At 50.9% G+C, this 17,896-nt stretch overlaps 1 protein-coding gene across 1 annotated transcript in view; it reads left to right on the forward strand.

The window, feature by feature from the left end:
* LOC119449347 (Bardet-Biedl syndrome 7 protein homolog) overlaps window positions 1–17,896 on the forward strand; it is a 153,975-nt gene that overhangs the window by 84,186 nt on the left and 51,893 nt on the right. Inside the window, exon 13 of the mRNA XM_037712511.2 lies at window positions 11,344–11,418. Within this exon, the coding sequence (XP_037568439.1) occupies window positions 11,344–11,418 (75 nt within the window). The remainder of the gene's footprint in view (window positions 1–11,343; window positions 11,419–17,896) is intronic.

The raw sequence follows: 17,896 nt of genomic DNA on the forward strand, positions 1-17,896 counted from the left end.
TTTAATATTCGTCTCGTTAATTCACACGCGGAGACAAGTTAACGAACTAGATCCTGGATTACATATGAGTAGTCAGGACCCTCCGTTGCCGTTTCTGAAATAAACCTTTAGTTGCGAGGCCGTCGTAATACACACAATCACGAAAGAGAGAAAGCGATATCGGAACGCACCTTACATTTTTCATCTCGTCGTAGCCGTGGCTATAGGCGACTGAGTAGCCTGGTTAGCCTGGTCAATATATCTTTCTTTCTTTTTTTGAGTCCGCTGAAAACTTCCTTTGACCACCAAACCGAATAACCGGCCCTTTGGTAGATTGAAGTGAAAGTACTGAATTTAATGCATTAAATGGTTGCACGCATGACAATTCCCCCATATTTCGTAATTGTTGGTTCCGATGTTCTTGCTGTTCAGTTTGGTTTACCTTAGGGCATTTATTTTGCAGTAGTGAAGCGGTGCATCACGTTCGTGCAGAAAAAGAACGCCGAAGTTCTAATAGCTTTATGTCTTTCATGCCTTTACTTGTGGCATCAGCAATGTGATCTTTTCTAGTGTATAAATTGGCGCTAAAATGTTCTCATTTGTGACCCTAATAATACTTAAGGTGTTGACACGCATTGTAGTTAGGCAGACATAAATTTTATGGACAGTACCTATATTTAATTAACGTGCTGCTGAAGCACCCTAGAACAAACAGTGTACATTTTCATGTGTTCTGCAGTCACCAACCATTACAATATATATGTAAGTCACAGCTTTTTGCATTTCATATTGCCAAATTGTGTTCTTCAATTTCTGATGCAGTCTAAATTCCTGTTCCAGACATCCAGTAAAGAAGACGGCACCAGTGTAAAGCAACACACTACACACATTAAAGACAAGCTACTGCCTGCTACAAGGCCATCGTGTGGACTTTTGCTGCTACTACAAGGTAAACAATACCGGGCTCAGAAATAAATATGCTTGATATACGCTGTATTGGCTTGCTAGTCTTGAGATACATTGTCATTTGTTTGTAGCAGTTGATATAAATGTTTGTTCATATTTACGGTGCAGCATAATTGGTTCAAACATAGAAAGCACTATACGAGTTTGGCTAATCTCTGCTGTATCTCATGTGTTACTGTTCTGCCCCAACAGAGTCTGCACCAAGCACATCTTGGCCCTCATCACAGAAGCCCTCATCTGCACCAACAGGTGGGGGCTGGAGCCGAATTTGTAAGGCCTTTACACAACGAACAAATAAGTGTATCCAGAAGATGAGATATCGAGTCTACGGAGGACTATGTAAAGACTTAAAAGAGCCTCAGCCATCATTCAGCCACCAGCACGGATATTGGCCGAGTCATCGAGGTACCTCAACAAAAGGAATTCTTCGTGTTCGGATGCGCCTGCAACCTCTGAACAAGCATGGACGACGCTGGCCAAAGGAGTTCCGTCTGTTTGCCCTTCCTTAATCAGCTTTCTGGCCTTGTCAAATTCAATTTGTGCCAAGTACACATTTTTTTCTACGAATGCAAGCTTTTTCATTCCCCATTATTCCTAGAGATCATTCTCCTTCCTTACCCAAACATGAAGGTGAACCGACTCTTTGCTCATACTTAATGTCCGTCATTGTCTATTAGCATAACATCTTTGCAGCAGTATTTTCTACTGCTGTTAAATTCCTACCATGTTAAATTCCTCTCCTGAAATAGTGGATGCGGCATCGGCATCTGTCTTGCAATAACCTTTGCCACGTGTGCTTTGTAGCATTTCACTTAATGTTTAGGGCCTTTAGTGCTTGCAGAGCAGAGTGGCGTCTTTCTTGAATGCAAGCTTTCTCGTTCCCATATTTAATTCCTAGTCTCGTTCAGGATTGCTCTTCTTGCTCAATAGCCTGGGTTTTTGCACAAGCTACACTGAAGTGATCGATTGCGGAATCTGGTTATAGAAACTTGGCCGTGGTCGCTGTGTTACGTTTCTCGGATTTGGGGGGCCTGTTAAGTTGCATTGGGAAGCAGTCTCTCGAGGTAAGCACCTGCTCCTGCAGTCCGCACAGCGACATAGACTCCCAATTTACACGCACCGTGATTGGTACTCCCTCCCCGTTCCGTCCTTTCCTGCTGCAGCCGTGGGCAAATTGTGCTTGTGGGCTTCCTGAGCCGCGATTTTGCATACGTACTTACATGATCGGAAGTGTATGAAGTTGATAGCCACCTGGGTGGAAATGCCCGCAAACATGGCTGCCGAAGGTGATGCCCACGAAACCGACTTGTGCATATTGAGAGAAAGTGGGGCGCCGAGTGTCAGTGACACATTAGCGGCCCCGATAGACAAAAATAAACGTGCAGGCTGGAAAGGAGGTAATGCTAAAACGCACGGTAGTCAATGTTGCTGTGTTGGGTGCTGCAGCAGATGCCTGCGTCACCCGATTGCTTCAGTATGCAAGTTGCTATCTTCAACGGTGACTCTCGGTGCAAACAGGTGGGGCACTATCTGCTTGCGCTGCTGGTTGTCGCCCGTTACCGGACCGCCATGTGCGATGACGAAAGTGAGCAGTTTACTAGCTCGCGTTTATTGTTTGAGCGTATCTCGACATGCAAATTTTATTGCTGCGCTTGTACTGTTTGCCTTCTCCTAATAAAGTCGCACATCCTGTTTACTCACTTGTGGCTTGTTTGTATGGGCGTCAGTAGACGCTCTTTGGTCTCCTGGCAATTAGAACGCACCAGCTAAGCGGCAGCCAAGGCACTGAGGCATGCAGCAAAGCCAGCAGGGCGAGCACGGCGCGTACCAGCGTACGTCACCGGTAAAATATTGGATTTTGCACTAAATAGATTTCCGCTTCCTGCTTGAGCAGCGCCATCTGTCGGGTGCCTCAGTGAGTTCCATGCGCTGCCGCTTCTTATTTTCTTACCACTGTGGAATGTACAGTTTCCCTTCTTTAAAGTTGGTTCTTTATTCTATGGTACAACTGCGGCCGTGTACCACCCCGCGTTGTGTGGGCCAGCAACGTCCACGTAATACACGTGTTGTAGGTGACCATCGTGTCGCTGCAACGCCTCCGCGCGCGCCTGGCGACAACCGCTATGGTCTTCTCTGGACATGTTGCGGGAAGGAGTCAGACCCGAAGGACAGCTCTCCAGGGTTCTGGCACGCTCACCCTTTACTCAGTGTGGTAGTCGTGTTTGATGTGTAGCCGGTCCAAGAGGCGGTGACTGGAGGGAGTCTGTGCAAGACGCGTGTATTGGTTGACTAAGTGGGCTTCTCGAAGCTCCCGGAAAGTGTTCGCCACGGCCATGGAGAAGTCTGGTTGGATGTGGTGACCGGGAGGAAGAGAGCCCACTTGATGACTTTCCGGTGGATGACCTCGAACTGGTCATCATCGTGTTTGCGCAGGTGCAAGTATAGGGGGTCGAGTAGAGGATTCTGCTCATTACAAAAAGCATGAGCAAGCCGCAGTGCATCCCTGCTTCTTAATCCGTCCCGCTTGTTGGAGACCCGGCGGACCATGCGGCCCACCTGGTCTCCCACCTTGCGAAGTTTGGCCAGGCTGGTGTCGGCCCTGCGTTGGTGGTGTATGAAGAGGCCAAGGATGCGGATCTCCTTGGCCTCCCGGATCGGTTCTGAGTTGAGTCATGCGTAGCTGAGTTGTGTCCCGAGGGGAGGAACGTAGGTGCACAAATTCAGATTTAGCTGGGGTGCACTGGAGTCCGCAGTACGTTGCGTAGTCGTCGACTACGGTCGCCGCTGCTTGCATGCAGGACTCGATGTAGCCCAGGCTACCTTGCGCGGCCCAGATTGTAATATCATCCGCGCAAAGAGCGTGATGTATCTCAGGTAGAGAAGCCAATTTGGAGGGAAGATCAAGCATGTCTAAATTGAAGCGATTATTAGTGGCAACGCAGCCAGCTGTGGAAAAAAAGGTCACAGTTTCGCCCTAAGGGCGAAGCAATGAATGCGATAGCAACACAGCAATGTCATACGAAGTAAGGTGAGCGGCTTTGGTAGCAATATGAATTGTAGTAAACATGAGCTGATTAAGTAAGCAGGTGTGCTGCGGCGTAAGTAGACCGACATGAAGAGAGACTCGATGACCACGAGAAGGCGCGTTTGAAATGGTGGTGTTGATGAGAAGCGCTTCCCGTGGGCAGCGCGTGCGAAGGGACACACCTGTAGCTCTGCACTGCCGATCCGGGCAGCATTGCATGTGTAGCGTGCGTTGGAAAATGTGGCCCGACTATTACTAACTGATTGAACAAGCGTGGTGTGAACGCGCACAAACGCGCATATATACGCCGCAGCGGCGAAGGTACGTGCGGTCTATCGCTTCAACGGAAACTGAGCGGCGAATGCGCGGCGCATAAAGGTCAGAGTCGTGGGGAGATAAGAGACGGTGCGGGCGAGACGATCGCGGTTGTTGGCAGAGTAGAAGTGCGCCCCCCCCCCCCCCGCTCCCTCCGGCGCTGGCTTCCCGCTTCCTTGCGTGCGCGTGGGAGATTGAGCCGTGATAGCGCGCGTTCCCGCACGCTTCCGCTCGGGCATACGGCGCGCGGCGCAGATTTTATCTATAGTGAACCTCACGGCGACGCCGACGGCAGAAATCCGGTTGAAGTGTCCATATAATTGCTATCGCAATAAAAGACAACGACGCTCGAGCCAATGCTGATAATGATAGCTTTCCGCGTACACCGACCCCGACGCAAGTGAGTCAAGAAAGCTTCGCTTAAAAAAAAAAAAAAAAAAAACACGTGTCTATGCTCATGCGCTATCGTATTGTAGCGCTCTGAACCGTGCTTCGAGCGAAAGAACTGTGCGCGCGGGCAGCCTATCGCTTATCAGGGATGACAGCACTTCCTTTCCGTGTGCGACGGTCAAAGATGCTGACGTACTGTGAAGCCGATGCCTAGAGCCGCAGATGCTCACTTCGCCACGGTCCGCGCGCACGGTACTTTTCGCTCGAAGTACGGCTCATAGCGCTGCAATACTGTAATACTCAGTATTGTAATACTCGAAGTAATACTCAGAGCGCTGCAATACTTAGGGGCCCCGTGTCGCAGAAAGTCCGGCGTCTGCGTGGGCGCGCCGGCATCATTGGCGGAAATGATCATGCCAAACCACCCCGACCGCTCAGGCCCTCCGCGTGGCGCAAGGCGTTAGTGACGAAAATTGAGTTTATGAAAGTAAAATCCGTCAGAAAAAAAATGTGGTTGATCCCTCTTATATAGGAATCGGTATAGAACACGAAAGTGAAACGTGTCTTCACAGAAGTAGTGTAATGTTTATTGCACATTGATATATAATGTCTATTGGTGTTTTGTGGCTAAAGCGCCCTTAGGCGTTGATGCACCCACGCTGACGCCTGGTGGCACGTCTCCTCCATCACGACTACCAACGTCGATGACCATGAGCAACCGTCGTGCATATGGAAGCTGCACTACGCTGCACACGCTAGCACAACGCGAAAGACGAAGCACGTAACTGACACACTAATACAACGCGCAAGACAAAGCACGTAACTGAATCGTCACCGAGTCAAATCAGCGCGTACAGCGCGTCGTAATTGCAGCCTCCGCGATCAACTTCAGAAACATTTTCAGAGCTAATTGCGGAGGCCACGCTCCGCTGTGCTGAGTACGGTGAACGCCACCTAGGTGGCGTTGGTAGTGCTTCTTGATGCCAGCGTCCCTTCGAATGCTGGCATCGAGGCGTCTCGTAGTGCTGAGACCACCGAAGCGTTCACTGTCGGTGCGCGTTAGTGTCATAATGCAGTACTTCTCTTTTCTGCTCGTAGGCGGCGGCACCGCCCCGAGCAAGAGCGCGGGTACACGGAGGAGTGTTAGATATATAAGGCGCGTCTGTGTAGCTCTCTGCAAATGCGTTTGTGGCGCAATGGGTTAAACGCTCGGCGATCTATCGTCGCGGACCGAGAGGTCGTGGGTTCGATTTTCATATTTTGCATGTTTGTGGAACTTTTTCTTCTAGTTTCTTTCTTTGTATTATGTTCGTGTATGTTCGTGTGACGTATTTCCGTGACGGAAATACGTCAGTGAAGTCTTGGTGGACCCCGGCATAAAACACTTTCGTGTTAAAAAATTGTAAAGCACGACTTAACCTGAACCTACAGATGTGATAGCGTCGGATTGGCATTTGAATATACGAAAAAACATAACTCTCTTACGCCGAAACTGAAACCCCTTTTCCAGCATTCCTAGAATTTATACAGCGGCGCGCCGCGGTGGCTTCCTTGCAAAACCACCATTCAGATGGCCTCCTCTGCACCGCGCGCACACAGCAGCCGGGGATGTTTGAATGCTCTTAAAGGCGAAGCTAATACGGTGAGGTATGTCGTCACCGCAAGAATCAGGAAACGGCGACCAAGGCGGGCATCGTGATGATTAAAAATAGAAAAGACTGTATTCCCCTCATTGGTACATGGTTGAGACTCTGTCCGAGTCTCGAGCGGTTCTGCCTAACACGGGGGCCAGGACGGCCTTAAATAATCCCTCGCGGTCTTGTGGTATCCGATGTCTCTCTGGGGAGCTTGTGGAAATGTCAGTGGCTTTGTCAGGTTGTCAAGTCGACGTGCCTTCTCCTTTGCGTGCTGGCCTTTACGTCTGCTCAGAGCGTAGAGGGGGGACGCTACCTCGGGGATGAAGCCGATTATCTCGACACGGGAAAGTGCGCGGGAAAGTTTCCCACACTTGCGGGATTCGATTTTCCGGGAAGATGATAACAGCCTCTCGTCACGGGAAAGCGCGTGGCCAGGTTTCTTACAGTTGAGTGGTTGCATTCCAAGCCGATCATAACAAAGCTTAGACGTCCTCCAAATTTTGTTTCTTCTATTTCACGTGCTTTCCTTAAACGCCGAAAAAAAAATCACTACGCAGCATGTACGTTGCCATAAAAAACTGGATCGGTCGTTTCTGTATCCCCTCAACAACGTAAAGAAAACGCACTTGGCTCCAAAAGGAATATTAACATTTTTGCATAATCGATCTTAGTTAATTAACCAATTAAGCGGAATATAAAGAATACTCTCTAAGGCGCCACATGACGGCAGACCATACGTCGTCGGCTTCGTTCAGTTGCGGTTAACCACTTTTTTTTTTTAATTCTTGGTTCAAGTTAGATGAAACACGCACGTCGAAGGAGTCTTTATGCTTGGAACAGTAACTCCTCCGTCTACTGTGGGGTTAGATCGGTGCTGATTGCACTAGCGAGAACAGAAGGAGGGACCGCATCTATAGATGTGGGTGGTTGAGGAACACCAGTATTCAAGGTAAACACAGAGACAGACTGAACGGGTACGACACAGACAGCGCCTTTAGGAAGCAAGGGCGCTGTAACGTAAAATAATTCCAAACTGATTTGATTCCAAACTCCTGACGTCAAATTTACGTAACCAGCGACGCAAGCATCGGGCGCTGGCCCGCAGCGTTGTCTGAACAACCCAATCAAACACTCTCCTCGCTTATAGGACGTCACCTTTGTTCGCTTTCAAAACCAATAACATTGTCTACACTCGGCGGTTTTTCTTATCTAACTGGCTGACAAGAGGCGAGGAGCATACTCTAGTGGAGAGGGTTTCGACGGGGCTGAGCCAGCACAGTGAAAAAAAAAAAATAATACCTTTTCACACCCTCCATCCCATACCACGGCGGAGTCATACTGGGAGACTCCCCTGGCCAGCTGCACTGCTAAAGACCAGCGCCTGATTATCGCCGCAGCCGTGAAGCGGATAAACCTCCCAGGGCTCTTCTTTGCTCTGTAAAGGCATATAAAGGCACCCCTAAGGCATAGAGTTTCGCACTATATTACCTAGAAGGAAAACTGGCGCTGCTGCGCTGCCGGTATATTGTGACTTCGGAATGGCATCGTTCTCGGAGAGCCAGAACGCCTTGAAGACGCGCCTGGCTAGCGCCGTTCCGTCTGTCACAATGATTCATTTCCTGCTAAAACAGCACGCAAAAAGCTGCTTTAGCTATTATATTACACAAAAACATGTTTTGTTTAATTTTGGGGACTTACTATTGGATGGACAATTATATGAAACATAAAAAAATATCAGCTGGCGACTAAAGTTGGAGGGCAGATGACAAGATTCTCGCTCGCTTTCGAACAACTTGTCGTCTGTTCTTGCTTTTCTTCGCTTGATTCTGCATTGTAGGTGAGTAAACTTTATTGAGAGATGTAATATGGGTGAATGAAAGCCTTTTATGTAGATTTTACTTTAAGAACCCATTATTTGTGTAGCCATATCTACGTTTTAGACGAAGCCTTGTTCAACACCAGCCATCACAAGCCTCGCAGACACATATCCCATCATTCCCATGAGGGCAGGGCGCCCTTTAAGAAACTCGCATAGACGGTAGCGCCAGATTACCCTCTAGGTGTTATAGTATGCCCTAATGGCTGCCTCGTGCCTGGTAAGGGGGCTTTTCCCCCTCTCTTCAATCATTTGGCAATAAATGTTTTCAACGCCAACCAGCGAAAATAGATAACTGCATGAAGAGGGTCCATGGTGCCGGCTTCTCCGATTGGTCCGCTTCGCCTTAAGCCCAGACCACACGTACGCTTGCAAACGCGCGCGAGCTCGCGTCCGCGCGCCCACGCATGCGCAGACGGTGCGGCACGGCTCGTACGCGTCGAAACGCGGCGCGATCTCGCTGATCAGCTCCTCTCAGTTATCGCGCGCCTGGGCTGCCTCGCGTCGGCGCGCCTGGCTACGCAGCGACGGCGCGGTACATTCAACTCTCAGTTAAGCAGAATTATACCATGCAAGAAAGTGCTTCTTCTTCACTTTTTGGGCTGATCTAACAGCTCCAAAAAGATAAAAATTACGTTTATAAATATCGAAGCATTTTGAAGCACTGCCAACAACGAAATACGAAGTGGCGTCTGCCAAGGTGTAAACAAGTGATGCCAGTGAGCGCGCGCTGTCGCGCGTATTTGTGGATGCAAAACGCCATTCCTCGCTAGGCGCGGCAACCGCAAGGCGCTTAGACGCGAGCTTACGCGCGTCCGCAAGCGTACGTGTGGTCTGGGCTTTACTTAGCTTGCGGTGGCTGGTCGAAAATCGCGGCGGCGTGCAACGGAAGGATAAGACGGATAAGCTAAGACGGATCCTCAGCAAGGAAGAGTTGGCAGGGCGATGTCGTATGCATGTTGAAAGGGCTCGATAACGTTTTATTGCCACGCAAAAAGGTTTATCATGCGCAAATAAATACATGCTCACCGGCAGGTGCGAGTAGCGAGGGCCTGAGCGATCGGCGGGCAGCCATCTTCTATTCCTTTTGGGACGGGGCAGTTTGTGGCTACTCAGAAAAATTTTCAGTTTTGTTCGAGATATTAATGCATTTTTTCGCGTACACGTCACTTTGACGTGGTGAGTTTTCGCGATTTTGTGAGGTCGCGTGAGAGACAGGCGAAGTGGGCGTAGCCAGAAAACATTGGACCAATAGCAGAGGGCTAATGGTGAAAAGGCGTCGAATCAGGCATGATTATTTTTCTTTTGTGTGGTTTAATCATGCATAATCAGTGTGTACACATTATATCAGATGGGGAACTATCACAGTTTTCGTGACGTCGCGTGACAGACAGGCGAAATTGGGAGTGGCCCGAAAATGTTTTCACCAATCGTGTAGGCTGATTTCAGAAATTGGAATCAAAATAGTTTGGAATCATTTGATGTTATAGCGCCCCTTGTGTTTGAAGGCTGCCCAGTCATGGTTAAGAAATCCGAGTCTTGGCAACGTCAGCGAGGTAGAAGGCGACGTTTCGAAGCTTGTGAAAATCATCCTAGCGGTTAAACTCATACATTCGGTCATAATTGTCCAGCCAGTTTTCAACGTCGTCACCGCGGAGGCCAGCGAACATGGCAGGGTCGTGCTGCCGGGTGCTGACGGTCCATGAGGGAGTGGCCGGTTGCGCAGAGACGGTGTCAACGGAGGCTCCTGGTGGCTCTTTTTGGGCCATGACGGCGGAGCAAGCGGCGACCTGGACGAAGCTTCAGGGAAACTTGAGGTCTGATAGGACCGAGTGAGCCGAGAGCGACCTCCACCACTTGCGAAGCAGCTGTTACACCTCGACGCTTTATTCGGCAGGGCCGCGCATTGAAGAGACTGGCCTTGATGATGAATACAGACAGATGATGGAGAAGGGTGAATATAATACTGACAATATTGTATTTCTCCTATCGGTTCTTTCAGTATCCATCTACGTATAGTGACTGCTTCTGCCGCGGTGATTATAAACAACACGACCTTCTGCGTGTATATTCTACAATTCTGAAGACACGGAAACTTTTCTGCGTTACAAGGTTAAGGAGACCAACTTCTAGTTCACAAGAACAATTTGGTTTAGCAAGAGCACGCATGGCCTACAACACAAAGATGAAGGCCAAGGACGACGTCGCAAATGGCACTCGCCCAAATTACCTTGGGCGATTGCACGGTAATTTGGAACGCGCGCAAACGTTTTTCGTACTCTGTCGTGTATCCACAAGGCACAGTAACAGGAGCTCAGAGAGGCTTAGGGGGAAGAAATGATGGCCGTTAATGTGCCAGCAGATGTGAAACAAAATATATCACCCAGCAAAACATATCAATGCGATTCGCTTTTATGTCAGCGCTAGAATAATCTAGCTGGGTGCATGACATACACAACGGTGTAAGATTATTTTGTAGTTTGCGTTACTCGTATAAAAATAGTTTTGGACGAACTACAGGTTTTTGGAAATGGTTAATTATTTAGAAGGCAAGCCGTGCCTAAATCACAGAGTGCGATGTGGTCATGAACCGCCTAAAGGCACATGTTGTGACTAGTGCAGAAACAGTGCAGTCGCACACGCCGCAATGCGATTTTTACAGGGCTCATTTCAGACTACTGCGATTTCAAAGATGCGGCTGGTGCGACGCCCAGGCTTGTTTCTGCCAAGTTCTGCAGTTGATATGTGCGCTGGCCAGAAGTCCTCGAACCCGATTTAGGAGGGCTTGCTAGGCATAAAACAAGACTGGATGCGTAAGGCTCGTCTTAGGGCTAAACAGACTGCTCGGCTTCAACTTGTGCCCTAATGAATAAGTAAACAGTTCATTAGCGTAAGCATGTATTTAGCCAAATGATCGTTATATATTTTTTTCCTGAACGAGACGTATTATCCCCTGATCTAAGGTAAATTACTCAGCAAATGGCAGCGCACTGGTATATACTAAGTGGCCGACGTTACGGCCTATGGAATTGACTTATCTGCCGCGTTACCCAATCTCTCTGTAGTACATTAAATGACTGCAGAGCTGAGTGATTATTTAGTTGCAAGGTGGTTCACGCCGTTTAACCTATAGTACGCATCGCTTCTATTTGCAGTCCAACGTACCTGTGGACCTTCTGGACAGCAGCAAGAACTCGGCCGTTGTCAGTTACACGTCGTGTGACCCTCAAGTAAGCATGCTTGTCTGCACCCGTGCCTAAAATAAAGTCATGAAATCTCTTGTAAAGATAGTAACACTAAAAAGACAGTTGTATGCAGGGTGCACTCGCACGTGCCTGCATAGCAGGATGTAAAATGTTGGCACTTACACATGTCTGCAGCAGTGAACGTGGGCCAGCGTATAGTCTGGTACAATTTTGCCTCTTCTCGCACGCGCGATCTTTTTTTTTTTTACGTGTGTGCATGTCTGCGGGTGTATGTGTGCATGTGTGTCAATACACTCTCTGGCCTACACTTCATAATTAGTCCAGACTTCTTACCTAACGAATTAGATGTTATAATTTATGCGTAAGCAAATAAATGTTGTGTAATTTTTTCATTGGTCGATTACTTCTTTCCCTCGGTAACGCTCACTGTCAATCAATTACTTTTTTTTCACAGTAACCCCTTGCATTGAACCAGTTTTACTTTGATGACGAGACAAGGTGTAAGAGGCGACGCAGCTTTGAGCGTTTCAGTTTGGCGGTAACTACAGTCGAACGGGCGGGGGGGGGGGGGGGGGGGGCGCTGTCATGTCACGCATCACGTATGCGCAATGTTCAGGCAAGCTAACCCGGTGTCCCAGTATTTGCTTCCTCATATTAGCTCCCAGCCGCTTCTGAGAGCAGCAATTGAAGTGGGAGGTAAGGCACCAAAGCAACCTGTAGGGAAGCTCTCCCAAGAAACAAAGGACCTAATAAAGAAACCACAAAACATGAAAATGTCCAACTCAAGAGGTCAGATAGAATTCGCTGAACTGTCAAAACTAATCAACAAGAAGAAAGTAAGGGATATTCGAAATTATAACGTGAGAAAGATTGAGGAAGCCGTAAAATATGGACGCAGCATGAAATCAGTAAGAAGAAAACTTGGCATAGGACAAGGCAAGATGTATGCACTGAAAGATAAGCATGGTAATACCATCAGATATTTAGATGACATAGTAAAAGCAGTGGAACAATTCTATACTGACCTGTACAGTTCCCAGAACAGCCAAGCTACTCTCATTCGAAGTAGTGATGAACCGGATACAGAAGCTCCTTCTATAACTAGCGATGAAGTTAGAAGGGCCTTGAAAGACGTGACCAGGGGAAAAGCGCCTGGAGAAGATGGAATAACAGTAGATTTAATCAAAGATGGAAGAGATATTATACTGGAAAAGCTTGCGGCCCTTTATACGCAATGCCTCACAACTTCAAGTATACCAGAGAGCTGGAAGAAAGCCAACATTATACTTATCCAGAAGAAGGGAGACGTTAAAGAATTGAACTACAGACCCATTAGCTTGCTTTCAGTATTATATAAAATATTCACCAAGATAACTTCCAATAGAATCAGGGAAACACTTGACTTCAGCCAACCAAGAGAACAGGCTGCGGCTTCAGGAAGGGGTATTCTACGATGGATCATATCCATGTCATGAATCAAATAATCGATAAATTTTCGGAGTACAATCAACCTCTCTATATGGCTTTCATAGATTATGAAAAGGCATTTGATTCAGTAGAGATACCAGCAATCATAGAGGCATTGCGTAATCAAAGAGTACAGGAGGCATACGTGAATATCTTAGCAAATATCTACAAGCATTCCACAGCTACCTTGGTTCTCCACAAGAAAAGTAGAAAGTTACCTATCAAGAAAGGGGTCAGGCAAGGAGACACAATCTCTCCAATGCTATTCACTGCATGCTTAGAAGAAGTATTCAAGCTGCTAGACTGGGAAGGCTTAGGAGTGAGGATCAACGGCGAATATCTAAGCAACCTTCGGTTTGCAGATGACATTGTCCTATTGAGCAACAATGGAGACGAATTACAACAAATGATTGAGGACCTTAATCGAGAAACTGTAAGAATTGGGTTGAAGATCAATATGCAGAAGACAATGTTCAATAGCCTGGCAAGGGAACAAGAATTCAGGATCACCAGTCAGCCTCTAGAGTCTGTAAATGAGTACGTTTATCTAGGTCAATTACTCACAGGGGACCCTGATCACGAGAAAGAAATTTACGGAAGAATAAAATTGGGCTGGAGTGCATACGGCAGGCATTTCCAAATCCTGTCTGGGAGCTTACCACTGTCGTTGAAAAGAAAAGTGTACAATCATTGCATTCTACCGGTGCTAACATATGGGGCAGAAACTTGGAGGTTAACAAAGAAGCTCGAGAACAAGTTAAGGACCGCGCAAAAAGCGATGGAACGAAATAAAAAACCCGCATTTCCCCGAAGGGGAGTATGAGGAAGTGCGAAGCACGGGGTGATGCTATGAGGGGGCGCGCGCGACTAAACTGCAGAGCCGAGCGAAGGAGACGGCAGCGAGAGAGCACGACTGACGCGCCGGCGCCACACACACAACACGTGACGGCGGAGCGAAACACGCCAGGCGGTTGGAGAGGGGGTGAGCGGTGGGGAGAGTACGCACACGAGGGGCTCTAACCGGGCGAGGAGGGAGCTGTCAGCGCGAGGGGAGAGGCGGCGGCCGAGGGTGAGTGCAAACCTAACGGGGGGAGAGGCACACCAGCTGCATGGCGCCGTGACGTCACGGCGCGGAGAGGGTGCGAGGAGCCGGCGCGGCGCGCGCAGCCACGGCGCGGAGGCGCCAGCTGCACAACGCGCCATGACGGCACGGCGCGGAGAGCGGTGCGGAGCCGGTGGTGTGGTGGTGGAAAACTTTTATTGAGAAGGCCCGAAGTAATGAAAATTAAAAAGCAGCATTGTGGGCGGCCTTCAGGCTGCCGGTTGTGGCGTCCAGGCCGTGCCTAGTCGCGACGTCCTCTGCCCAGGTCACCAGCCGGAGTTGGAGATCCGGCTCGGTGCTGGACAAAGCAGCCTCCCACTGCTGCGGACTGGTTAGGTGCCAAGAGGCAGGGGGCAAGTGTGCCGGGCAGGAGAATAAGATGTGATCGTAATCGGCGCGGGAGCTATCACATAAGCGGCAGGCCGGCGAGTACGTCCCGGGGTGGAAGAGGGCAAGACGTGCAGGAGTAAGAAAGGTGTGGGCCTGAAGGTGGCGCCACAAGTGTTGGTGGTGCTGGGAAAGGGATTTGTGCGGTGGGGGGAAGCTGAGACGAGATAGGCGGTAGTGCAAGGTGATATCGTGGTACGTGAGGAGCGCATCGCGCGTATCCATTCCCGGCGGGGGCGGGCTTGCTCGGTCAGTCGAATCGCGAGCGATGCAATTGGCCGCCTCGTTGCCAGGATGGGCCGCGTGAGCGGGCACCCAGATGATTTGGATTGGGCGAGAGGGAACAGTGTCGGAACGCAAGATACCGGAGGCCGGGGATGCCACCAGTCCAACCGCGTAGTTGTAGACTGCAGGCTTGGAATCACTGAAAATGTATTCCGCGGAGGTTTGCGTGATGGCAAGGGCAATAGCTGCCTCTTCGGCCTCGACCGAGGTCGAAGTGTATACTGAGGCAGTAAGAGTGGGTCGAAAAGAGTTGTCAGTGACTGCAAGGGCATGGGCAGGGTAGTGGCGGTACGGGGCGGCATCCACGTAAGCCACGGCGGGTTGCCGTTCGTACTGACGCCAGAGCGCGGAGGCTCGCGCTGCTCTACGGGACGGGTGGTGTTCAGGGTGCATATTCTTAGGGAGGGGATTAACGGTTAGCAGGGAGTAGACGTGGGAAGGGATGGGCAGTGAGGTGGGAAGAGGGGTAAGAGGGGAGAGTTTAAGGGTAGAGAGAAGTGCGCGACCAGGCCGAGTGCGGGAGAGACGGAGGAGCTGGGCCGTGCGATGGGCCTCCGTCAGCTCTGTAAGGGAGTTGTGGACGCCCATCGACAGTAACCGAGCCGTTGAAGTAGACGTGGGAAGAGACAGGGCCGACTTATATGCCTGACGAATGAGGCTGTTGACTTTGTCTTCCTCGGTGCGTGAAAGGAAAATATACGGAAGAGAATAGATGAAGCGGCTGAGAATGAAGGCCTGGACTAGGCGGCGGAGGTCGTGTTCGCGCATGCCGTGGTGACGGTTGGCAATGCGGCGTATTAGGCGGATGGTCTGGTGTACAGTGTTTGTGAGTCGAGTGATGAGGGTGGTGTGCTTGCCATTGGACTGAAGAAAGAGTCCGAGAATGCGGAGAGTAGAGACGAGGGGAATGGGTGTGCCGTCAAGGGAGACTGTGAGTGGAGAAGGCAACAGGAGGGCCATCCCCCGAGGCATAAAGAGCAAAAGCTCCGATTTGGCCGGGGAGCAGCTCAACCCGACAGACCGGGCGTGAGTCGCCACCGCGTCCACGCCCGCCTGGAGAGTGGTCTCCATGTCGCCAAGATTGCCGGTGGTCACCCATAGGGTGATGTCATTGGCGTAGAAAGCATGAGACAGAGCTGGGATAGTGCGTAGTGCACGTGCCAGCGGGAAGAGGGTGACGTTAAATAGAAGAGGGGACAAGACAGAGCCTTGGGGAGTACCCTTGTTGCCAAGGGAGAAAGAAGGAGAAGAAAGTGGGCCGTACGAGATCTCGGCTGTGCGGTGGGCGAGGAAAGCGGTCACGTAAGCATGGACACGGGGTCCGACATGAAGGGAGGAGAGAGCGTCCAAAATGGCGGTGTGGTGTACATTGTCGAATGCTTTGGTAAGGTCCAGCGCCAGTATAGCTCGAGCGCGTTTGTGGTGGGAGGGGTGTAGGACATCCTCGGAAAGCTGGAGCATGACATCCTGGGTGGACAACTGGGGACGAAAGCCGAACATAGAATCCGGATATAGGTCATGATGATCCAGATAGGTCTGGAGGCGAGCCAGGATGACGTGCTCGAACAGCTTGCCGAGACAGGAGGTGAGAGAGATGGGGCGGAGGTGCTCGAGGGCAATAGGTTTACCGGGTTTGGGGATGAAAGAGACACGTGCATGGGTCCAGGAGGAAGGAAGAGTACCAGCCTGCCAATGCTCATTGAGAAGGTCAGTAAGGGCTTCGAGGGAGGGGGTATCTAGGTTTCGGAGTGCCTTGTTAGTGATGCGGTCCGCCCCCGGGGCCGAAGTGGTGCGGAGCGTGAGTAGCGCCGCACGAACCTCTCCCAGGGAGATGTCCGCCTCAAGGTCAGGGTTGGGGGAACCGGTGTAGGCGGGAAGAGTTGTAGGGGGGTCGGTGCAGAGGTAGCGGTCTCGGAGGGCCGCCAGGAAGTCAGTATCGGTGAGTGGGGAGGAGTGAAGGAGATGGGATATATCCTTGCGCTGGGAAGCTTTGGTGTGTGTAGGGTCTAGCAGCACCCTGAGAAGTGACCACGTGTCGCGGAGACCCAGGTTGCCGGCCATGCGGTCGCATGTCTGGCCCCACTGTTGTCGAAGAAGACAGGAGCAGTGCTCCTCCATGTCCGACGCGAGCCGGGCCAAACGGAGGCGCAGGCGGCGATTGTGTTTCTGAGCCTGCCACCGGCGGTGGACAGCGTGATAGGCCTCCCAAAGGTGCAGTAGACGGCTGTCTGCCGTGGTGGAGTGTGGTGCTGCAGGGAGTGTGGATGTGGCAGTATGGACGTCTGCCAAAAGGGTCTCAGTCCAGGCAGAGAGATCGATGATAGGAGCAGAGGAGGAAGTAGAAAGACGAGTGGAACGGAAGCGGTCCCAGTCAACTATCTGGGTGAGACGAGTAGAGGTGCGAGCAAGGGAGGGGAGAGGGAAAGTGGTGCAGAGGATGTAGTGATCGCTACCGAACGAGACTCCCGTATTAGACCAGGTCGGATCGGCTACATTTTTGGCGAGGGTAAGGTCCGGATTGGTGTCTCGTTGGACACTGGATCCGATCCTGGTGGGGCGAGCGAAGTCATTAAGGACGGAAAGACATTCATTCTGGATGAAAGTCCAGAGCGAGTGGCCCTTGCGGGTGTTCTGGGGGTAGCCCCAGCTAGTATGAGGTGCGTTGAAATCGCCCAGAACGACCATGGCGTTGCGGCCAGCGCAGGAGAGCGCTTTGCGGAGGACGAGGAGTAGAGGGGCTGAAGGGGCTTTGGGAGGGCTGTACACATTGAGAACAAAGAGGCTTGCCTCAGTGCGACGGCGGGGAAGGATTTCGAGGAGGAGATGGGCACATCTGAAACGTCCAGCTGGTGCAGCACGGCAGCAAGGTTACGGTGCACCAGGGTGGCAACGTTTGGGTGGGTCTCAGAAGAAGGATGAAAGGAGGTGTAGTCGCGCAGCTTCACGGGAGCTAGGGGTTCCTGGAGTGCTAGGACAGAGGGGAGAGTGTCGGGAGGGATGTTCTGGAGGTGGAGCTGCAGGGTGCTCCGCTTGCCGCGGAACCCCCGACAGTTCCACTGCCAGAGATTAAGGTGCGGGGGGTGTCTGGCCATGATGGATGGCGGGGTCACCGGACGGAGTTGGGGTAGGTGCCGAGGGGAGGGGGGCGGGGAGCGAGAGGTGCGCGAGGGTGACCTCAGTCGCGCTCTGGCGGGCCTCTAGGACCGCGACCCTGGTGTCTAGGGCGGTAAGGTGGGATTCGATGGTGGCCACGCGGTTGTC

Source organism: Dermacentor silvarum, chromosome 4 (assembly GCF_013339745.2).
Source record: "Dermacentor silvarum isolate Dsil-2018 chromosome 4, BIME_Dsil_1.4, whole genome shotgun sequence".
Classification (NCBI taxonomy): domain Eukaryota; kingdom Metazoa; phylum Arthropoda; class Arachnida; order Ixodida; family Ixodidae; genus Dermacentor; species Dermacentor silvarum.